This window comes from Coffea arabica, chromosome 5e (genome assembly GCF_036785885.1).
Source record: "Coffea arabica cultivar ET-39 chromosome 5e, Coffea Arabica ET-39 HiFi, whole genome shotgun sequence".
NCBI classification, from domain to species: Eukaryota; Viridiplantae; Streptophyta; class Magnoliopsida; order Gentianales; family Rubiaceae; genus Coffea; species Coffea arabica.
This window is the reverse complement of record NC_092318.1, coordinates 12,079,276-12,088,841: the sequence shown is the minus strand read 5'-3', so window position 1 is coordinate 12,088,841 and position 9,566 is coordinate 12,079,276. Positions and strand designations below refer to the sequence as shown.

At 50.0% G+C, this 9,566-nt stretch overlaps 1 protein-coding gene across 1 annotated transcript in view; it reads right to left on the bottom strand.

Moving 5' to 3' along the window:
* Window positions 1-957: 957 nt before the first annotated feature.
* Window positions 958-9,566, bottom strand: part of LOC113743837 (CO(2)-response secreted protease-like) — a 148,968-nt gene continuing 140,359 nt past the window's right edge. Inside the window, exons 7-12 of the mRNA XM_072049565.1 lie at window positions 2,774-3,046; window positions 2,484-2,587; window positions 2,160-2,402; window positions 1,905-2,019; window positions 1,613-1,805; window positions 958-1,523 (exon numbers count right to left, since the gene is read on the bottom strand). Of these exons, the coding sequence (XP_071905666.1) occupies window positions 958-1,523; window positions 1,613-1,805; window positions 1,905-2,019; window positions 2,160-2,402; window positions 2,484-2,587; window positions 2,774-3,046 (1,494 nt within the window). The remainder of the gene's footprint in view (window positions 1,524-1,612; window positions 1,806-1,904; window positions 2,020-2,159; window positions 2,403-2,483; window positions 2,588-2,773; window positions 3,047-9,566) is intronic.

Sequence of the window (9,566 nt, the reverse complement as noted above, 5' to 3'; positions counted from 1 at the left end):
CAAGACCTCACCACTCTTAACACTTCCTAAGCCCACATTCTCATGGTCACGAAGCAAAAGGATTTGGGCCTTCCTCCTCTGAGAATGTCGGGAAAGAGGAAAAAAAGGAACCAAAACCTTTATTGCGCGTATCATAGGGGCATTGGCCATGAAACTGAGAATTGCAATGACCTCAAGAAGGAAATAGAGAACTTGCTCAAGCAAGGATATTTGAGACAGTTCATCAATAGAAGGGGAAGGGATGACTCCTGAGATGATAGAAGGGATGATCGACGGGATAGTCACCATGACGATCGATGAGAGTGCCGACCATACGTTCATCCCAATGATCGACGAGAGGATAGGTCTCCACGGGACCAATCTCCTAACCCTAACAGGCACGTAGTCTAAGTAATTAATACCATCAGTGGGGAGCCCACAGGAGGCGATAGTCAATGTTTTAGGAAGCAAACATATTAGGAACTACTCTTGACTTTATGAAACCCAATTCCCGACTCGCTGATGTGATATCCTATGGACTACAGGACCCCATCCTTGTGGTCTCCCAAAACCATGAGGCGATTATCACCAAAGTGATGTTGAATAATTTTATTATTAAAAAGATGTACATTGACCTGAGTAGCTCCATAGATATCTTGTATTACGGAGTCTTTGAACAAATGAGACTAGGAGATTATAAGTTGCCACTAATTCAAATTTCTCTCGTATGTCCTAGTGACCTGGGATGATATCGAATGAGCTCTAGTTTCGTACTTCATCAAAGAAGTCTCTACGGGGTTAGATTTGAAATTCTAAAATGATTCAAGTAACACCATATTTCTGGACTTTCTGTTAATATAGCACAAGCATTAAAAGAAGATTTTATTTTACCTTCAAGGAAGGAATAGGGTTGTTAAAACTGGATTACAAGGGCATAAATGGAAAGTGAAGAAAGATCACAGGCTTGTTTGCTGGTGACTAGGTTACAACATAAGGGATACGAACTTTGTACTTTCCACTAGTCCATGTGATTGATCCAAACCCATTTCTGTTGATTAAATCTGTACTGTTGTCATGCCTGAAAGTCACTTGATAACTTAGCTTTCTGATATTTTTGGTGAAGTGCAGCTTTTTGGGATTCACAAGCACTTCCAAACCTGCACCCTTGGGCGTTTCTACACTAACTGTGTAGAGCGAATCTTCCTCGCCAACATTTGCTACAGTTCTTTTTACTTTGATGCTTTTATGACCATAAAAATAAGAGACGGCTATTGATGGGTAGTTCAAGTTGGACATCTGTTCTTCACTAGAGTTACTTGAGCAAGAAAAATCAGCCGGAAGGTTTGATGAAATGAGTTTTATCTGTGATGTGTTGTAGCCGCTGTTGCAAAGGTACTGTAGGTAGTCGATTACTTCAGTGTCATAAACTAGCCCTGGTTGCAATGGACCTGACAAGCTCACTTGCCCTGAACCAAAGTCATATGGGGTTGCTGGATTACCGTTATTATTTTTTATGGGGGCCTTGAGATTGTCTGTCTGAATTGCTGAGGATCAAGATGAAGTAGAGGTATGTTACAATGATCTTTCAGAGACTCAATCACCAGGATTTGCTTTAAAACAAGAAGTTACCAACCTGTAGTCATTATAGCTGATTTGATTGCAGAAGGACTCCAAGAAGGATACTTGGATTTGACTGTTGCTGCAATTGCAGATACATGGGGGGTGGCCATTGAAGTTCCTGAAACTATGTTGAAGGGTGGTGTTGTTTTTGTGTCATTTGAAGGCCATGCTGCAAGAATGTCAACTCCTGGTGCTACAACATCAGGCTGCAAGTGCATTGTGATTGAAGGATATCATTTACCAGTTTCTCTACATGGTGAATGGTGATAATAAACAGAGATTGAAGAAAGGGATAGATGTTTTACCTTGATAAGGTTATAATTACGATATATAGGCCCTGTACCTGAGAAGTAGGCCACTGCTGGAGCAGGCTTGTATTTATCTACAACTACAGTTGGTAATATAGTTGCCACAAGATTCCTTGAAAATTCCAAAATGAAATTAGCTAGAGAAAGAAATTTCATATTGGAGTGGTAGTATTTTTTCTCTTTGAAGGAGTTCATTCTTTTTTCTTTTCCTTTTATTGTTCCTTCCTTACTAGTTGTCGACATCGTCGTTACCTGGTTGAGTTGATATAAGATCTAATCTCATCGGCATCCTGGAAGGTAATTATGGTCATTGGAGAAGAACCATAGATGGAGGCTACAGTTTTTTCATCATAATTAATTAGTATCACACCAACACCGCCTAGGCTTATTACAGTCTGAAGCCTCTCTTCGTCAGAACTTTCTTCAAGGTAATCTTCACAGAGAACAATCTTCCCTTTGACTTTACTTTTATCTAATGATTCAGGGAAACAATTACTAAAACAACTCCTTGTCAGTTTTACAATAATTTCCAATGACCAGGATAGAAAACTAATTATGAAGTTCAATATTTTATACCTTGCGGAGGATTCTGAAGTTTCACTAGGATCCTTGGCTGAACGGGCATCAATCACAGGATACACTGGAGACCTTTTGATATTAGCAAAATGAATTCCTCCTCCCTGAAATTGATCAAACATGTTTGCTGAATTAAATCCTAGAGTTTACACTACTGAAATGTCAAAGAAATCTTGAAGATTGCGTGTTGAAAGCTTGACACGTTAACGAACAAACTTGAAGATTTAAACAAAGGCAAAGTCCTTCATTTCCCTCCAACAATGAAGAAGGAGCATAAGTTCATTACTTACCTGGATCACTTTGTTGTTGCCTAGCACAACGTTTGACTCAAAAAACCGGTCAATGGTGGATGCACCTACAGTTAGAACCCAAGGAACAACATTCACAATCGAGTTTTCTTCAAGGCCACGATTTCCAGCAGAGCAGACAACAAGAATGCCTTTCTCAACTGCGTGAAATGCTCCAATAGTAATGGGGTCAGTTAAAAAGTCTTTTCTAGTTACAATACCAGCTGATACTGATAAAATATCGACACCATCGGCTATTGCATCATTGAAGAAGCGCTGAGCTTCCCCGGACCGAGCTGACCTGATGAGCTCGGCGTGCTGATGATGAAAGCGTGTCCAAGCCCTGCAAAATAAACGAGAAGGAGTCTATAGGTTGACTAGCAGAGGAGCCCTGAGGTGGTCCCCGAGGGCACTCTGACGGTCACGTTAGTTTTCCGATGAGGGGAATTTACTGAGAGAAAAACAGTTGGGAATGCTTTGCCAATAGTGTGCGTACCTTATGCAGTCGGTGTGCGTTATTATTTATACCTGTTTGAGAGTCCGACCTCCGTACGTTTCGGGGCTTACCCAGTATAAACTCAATCCCGCGCTGAGGGGGATTCTCCCCGCCCTCTGCGGGATTGTTTTCCGAACTCCCAGGGAGCCCTAGCAGCGGCGTGTCCCAAGGTGGTTGCCATGGGCCTGGGGTCCGAGCCCAACTCTGGCCTTCTTGGGCTGCCACGTGTCTTGGCCTAGGACGGGGCCTCTGCACTAGCCCCCTAGATTAGGTAGGGCTTCCAGGCAGACCTAATCTATACCCTTGCCACGTGGGAGCCCAGCGTCGCACTGCTCTGCCATGGTCACCTCCGGTACAGTGCTGTCATTGAAAAGCTGCGCCCGCGTCCTTTCAGTTGTCGCGTCTCTTCGATCTCCGTACCGTTCTTAAATGCGTTCACATGGGGCAGTTCAAATTCAAGCAGCCGTTTCCCCCCATTTTGCTCCCTATAAATAGGGATTTCCAGATTTTCTCAGACTCTATTTGCCATTTTCTTCTCTTCGTGCATTTTCTCATTCCCAGAAATCCCAGCGACGAGGCTTCCGGCTTACAGTATCCAGACTCCGGCGGTTCCTCCATCTTCTCCCCATTCCGTTCACCAGTAAGTCCTTCTTCCTCCTCCTTCGCACTTTCTCTTTTCTCCTTCACCACCTTCTGCATTTTATGTCGGATCGTTTCGACATTACCTCCACCGCATCCCAAATTCCAGCCCATCGTAGAGCCCCCAGAATCCTCATTTCTTCTTCGTCTTCGTCCTCATCTTCATCTTCATCCTCTCCTCCTCCTCCTCTCTCTTCTTCCTCTGCTTCTAATCCCAACTTCCACATTCCTGATCTGCTCGAGCCTATTGATATCATGAGTTCTCCATCTGCCCATTCTCCTTTAGTTCGCATGTTGGAGGAGGCGGCCGAGCTTGATACTTTCATCGATCAGCAGGCCACTTCCATTCCTTCCCCCAAGTCCTCACATGACTCCCCTGGCGGAGCCCAGGGTGGGGCAGGCGAGGATAGGGATTCTTCAGAGGGGACCCCTACCCCTGTGCAGGGGGATAATCCTGAACTTGACTACGGTCAACCTGACCAGCAAGAGGTTACCCTCTCACCCGGGGGGGTCGCCGAGCTGGTCAGCTCCTTTTCCAGTCCTCCGGCTTTCGAGCCAGGGTCTGCCGGGCCCGATGACCGAGCTAGCCGACCTCCCTCCGGCTTCATAGCCATCTATAGGGAGCAGCTGGTCGCAGGGCTCCGTCTCCCAATTCCTCCAGCCCTGGCTGAGATCCTGAGCTACTGGGGGTTCAGAATCACCCAGGTCCATCCCAATTCGATCAAGATTATCATTGGGTTCCTGATCTACTACCAAATCTGCTCCATTCCCTACTCTCTTTCTCTCTTCCGAGCTTCCTATACCCTCAAGCTCTCCCTTCCTCGGTGGTACTATTTCTCCCGCCGAACGACTAGTAAAGTTCGGGGTGGGAAGGGCATCCAGGATCTGCTTTTCGGGGTCCCTTCTTCCGTAAAAAACTGGAAGGGGGACTTCTTCTTCGTTAAATCCATGCATTTTCCTCCCAATGTGTGGAAGGTTGGGGAGGTCGTCTCCGACCCCAACCCGGGGGACTTGGACGCCGAGGCCCTCAGCTGCTGGTGAGTTCTAAGGTGAAGCTCTATGCCACCAGGTTCTCCACCGAGCAGATTTCTGCGGCGGGGCTGATGGGGACTTTGTCCGGGTCCCCTGGAGAAGTGGAGCTCTCCCCTCTCAACTACAACGACTGTAATGCCGCCCCCGTGCTCCTATTGCCTGTTATCCTCTTCCTTTTTTCCTTACCAACCTGTTTCTGCTAACTTGGTGACATTTGCTGCAGTGAGGAGGCTTTCCAAACTGTTGGGCGCGCCTTCCGAGCCGACCACCCTAACTCCACAGCCAGAGGCCGCCCAGAAGACCTCTGAGGCCTCTCCGACTCCTGGGGGCAGCTCGGCTCCCCAGAAGAAGGCATCCCAGTTTCAGTCCCCCTCCAAGCAGGTCGCCAGCAAAAAGAAGGCGACAGGACAGAAGAGGGGCCGAGGGGACGAGCCTTCCCAACCCGGGAAGAAGCTCATGCCAGCTCCAACACAGCGCCCTCTCCTATTGACGTCGGGGGGCCCTGTCCACCTGGGATTTGGCTCCGCCGAGGAGCACGCCGGGGAGACGCCTCCCCCCACCTTGTGGCATTTCCGCCATGTGGCCCCTGTCAAGCCGGGCCAGGCCCCCTCTATGCACGACCCCCGTCGCTTCTGCCCGTCCTGGGAGCTTTCCATCAACGACCGAGCCTAATTTTCCGAGGTGGCTCGCGAGTTGGTTGCGGGCTGGGTCCTCCCTCGCGACAAGAGGTGGATGGAGATCGTCAGTCCATCCGAGCTCCAGGATATGTACTTCACCGCCCAAGCTCAAGTGAGTTCCCTATCCCTTAGGCCAGTTGTGTCCCCGCTTTTCGGCTAAGTCGCGCAATGTGCTAACTTCTTCTTTCTTCTCCTCAGGCCAATGCTGCTGGAGCCGCCCTGACAACCCGCTTCTCCGAACTGTCTCTCGACTTTGAGAAACTGTAGAAAAAGAGTCGGGAGACAGAGCAAAAGCTTGCCCATGCCCTTAAGGAGACGGACTCCCTTAAGGCCAAGTTGGGCAAGGCCGAGAAGGAGTTGGAGATGGCTCAAGTCCAGCTCGCCTCCATAAGGTCAGAGCTGGATCAGGAGAGGACGGGCGTGGAGAAGCTGAAGGCGGACCACGTCATCGAGCTCTCCGGCTCCGTCAACCTGGAGCGCAAGAAGGCTGTTCGGGAGTTCATCTCCTCCGAACAGTTTGCCGAGGATGTGGCCCTCCTCAACCAGCCCATCCTCCAGGTCGGCTTCACGCGGGCCCTGGACCAGGTGAAGGGTCTCAACCTGCCTAGCTTCGACTTGGCCGCGTTCAAAGGACTACAACTCCGCCGCCGAGGAGAAGCTAGATTGGCTCTTCGATGGGTACAGCAAGGGGCATGCCCTGAAGGACCTGGTGGGCAGGAGCGATGTGGGGGCTGAGCTGGCTTAGGTTTCCTTGGAGGAGGACGAGGCTCCCGGGAAGGAGCCGGTGGCTTAGGGTAGCGGCCACTCCAGAAACCCTTTCCATCTTCTTATAAGGATGTGATCATGCTCCAGCAATGCACTTGAAAGACCATTCGAAGTGAATAGGTTTCAATGCCCCGCAGTTCATGATCTCCATAGATATCTTTTTGAATAGCCTTCCCCACACGCCCCTCAGCATGTTTAAGGTGTACCCTCAACTCCCGCGCTCAAGCAGGTCGCCCGCAAGAAAAAGGCGGCCGGGAAAAGAGGGGCCGAGCTGTACATTGCTGGGTTTTCCTATTCTTTTATAGCTCGGTAGGCTATGTAATAGATAGGTTTTGAGTGTATATATGAATTAGCATTCAATGAAAACTGCCTAATTTTGACTTTCAATTTTCGCTTGCAACGAACCTTAATAATCGAAGTGGCCTGCCAACCACCTGGGTAGAACACCGAACTGATTCGCCAAGACGATGTGCCGGCCTCTCGGGTCGAGCACCTATCAAATTTTAAGCTAACAATCAAATTGTCAAAGACAACAGACTAAGGCATCAACAAGCTACATCAGTCTAATCCCCAATGTGCCGACCTCCTGGGCCGAGCACTAAACTTTAAGGGCAGCCATGCCGACCTCCTGGGTCAAGCGTCAAAATTTTAAAGGTGATCCATGCCGACCTCCTTGGTCGAGCGTCAAAATTTTAAAGAACGATCCTGCCGACCTCCTGGGTCGAGCGTCAAGCTCTCAGACTTGAGACGCATTCCATCCAGTACCATTCATCACCACTCAGGGACTTGAGAGGCATTCCATCCATTACCATTCATCACCACTCAGGGCCCCCCACTAGGACACTTAGTATTGTCTGAGTGTGCTAGTGTAAGATTTAAACTTAAAAAGTAAACAGTAAAATTAGAGGCGAGTATTTATTTAATGATGAATTTGTATGAGGATTTCAAAGAATACAGTAAGATACCCTGCCTCAGTCTATCCTACAAACAATCGCAAGTTCGAGAAGTGCCAAGTGCGGGGTACCTCAATTCCATCTAATCTCGCAAGCTTGCAGTAACCAGCTCGACTCGTTTCCAGGACTTTGTACGGCCCCTCCCAGTTTGGGTCGAGCTTGTGGGAACTATGAGCTTGACTGACTGAGTTCTTTCTTAAGACGAGGTCACCCGGTTGGTACTGCGTGTTCCTCACCTTCGCGTTGTGGTAGCGGGCGAGCTGGCTTTTATACTTAACCATCCGTATCGCGGCTTCCTCGCGTTTGGCCTCCAGCATGTCCAAGTGGCACCTCAGTTCTTCTTCGTTGGCTGTCGCAACGAAGTTCTGTGTCCGAGGCGAGCGGAGGCCGATCTCTGCGGGCACCATCGCTTCTACCCCATAAGTCAGGGAAAACGGGATCTCATGAGTGACCGTCCTTGGCGTAGTGCGGTAAGCCCAGAGGACGCTAGGGAGTTCCTCTAGCCAATTAGACCGGGCTAGTTCCAACCTAGTCTTCAGTCCTCGCAGGATGGTTCGGTTGACGTTTTCCACTTGGCCGTTGGCCTGGGGATGACCGACCGAGGAGAAATGTTGGCTAATCCCGAGCTCGGTGCACCAGCTCCTGAAGGGGTTTTCGGCGAACTGTCGCCCATTGTCGGATATCAAGACATGCGGGATCTCGAAGCGGCAGACTATGTTCTTCCAGAAGAACTTCTGAATTGCCTTTCCAGAGATAGTGGCCAGGGGTTCGGCCTCCATCCACTTTGTGAAATAGTCGATGGCTACCACGAGGTGTTCGTATCTTCCGGGAGCCCGGGGAAAGGGACCCAGGAGGTCTCCCCACTGGGCAAAGGGCCAAGGACTGTGGATGGGGACCATCTCCTTAGTGGGTTGGTGACGTAGCGGGGCATGCACCTGGCAAGTTCGGCATTTCTGAACAAGAGCCGCGGCATCCCGAAATACCGAAAGCCAGTAGTAGCCTAGGAACAGGCATTTTTTGGCCAACACTCGGGACCCCACATGTGCTGCGCACAGGCCTTCGTGAACTTCTCGGAGGACATAGTCGCCCTCCTCAGGAGTTACGCACTTTAGCCAGGGAGACAAATACGACCTCCTATAGAGGGTCCCTCCAGCGTAGGCGTATTTAATAGCTCTGAGTTGGAGTCGGTGAGTCTTGGTTTTGTTCACGGGGAGGACACCCGAAGTGAGAAAGTCCACGAGAGGAGTCATCCAAGTGGCCGGGCTTTCTATAGCTAAGACCTGGACCTGGCCAATGCTTTTTTGCTTGACTACCTCTACCAAGACTTCCTTGCTCAGGTGGGCAAACGAGGAGAACGCCAGTTTCTACAGGGCGTCCGCCCGCTTGTTCTGTGACCTCGGCACCCGCTCGATCTCGAAAAGGTCGAATAGGGTTATCGCCTCTCGCACCTTAGCCAGATATTCTTTCATGACATCCTCCTTGGCCTCGTACTCCCCGCGGACCTGGAAGACTACGAGCTAAGAGTCGCTCCGGACCCTGATCGCAGTTATACCCATCTGGTGGGCTATCCGCAATCTTGTAAATAGGGCCTCGTACTCAGCCTCATTGTTGGATGCCGGAAAGTCAAATTTGAGTGCGTAGGTCAGCTCCTCCCAAGTGGGCGAGGTGAGCAGCCGATCGGCTCCGCTCCCTTCCTTACTTGAGGTCTCGTTTACAAATAGTACCCACGGCTCTTCCGAGCGTGCCTCCTCGGGCAAAGAGCTCGGCTCAGACACGGACAAACTGGCTCCCTCGGCGAGGAAGTCTGCCAGGGCCTGAGCTTTGATAGCGGTGCGAGGCTGATAGCCGATGTCGTGCTCGGCCAGTTCGACGGTCCATTTGGTCATTCTGCCCGGGACCTCAGGTTTTGTGAGTATCTAACGCAAGGGTTGATCCGTCATGACCACAATACTGTGAGCCTGAAAGTAAGGTCGGAGTTTCCGGGCGGCGTGCATCAAGGCAAGGACCAATTTTTCTGCCGGCGTGTGCCGCGTTTCCGGCCCTTGTAAAGGACGGCTAACGTAGTATATTGGCCTTTAAGCCCCCCTGTCCTCCCGCACTAAAATCGCGCTAACAGCCTCGTTGCAAGCAGACAAGTATAGGAACAGGGTTTCTCCCTGCTCCGGGGCGGTCAGAGCAGGCAGCTCAGCCAGGTACGCCTTTAGGTCGGTGAAGGCTTTCTGGCATTCCTCCGT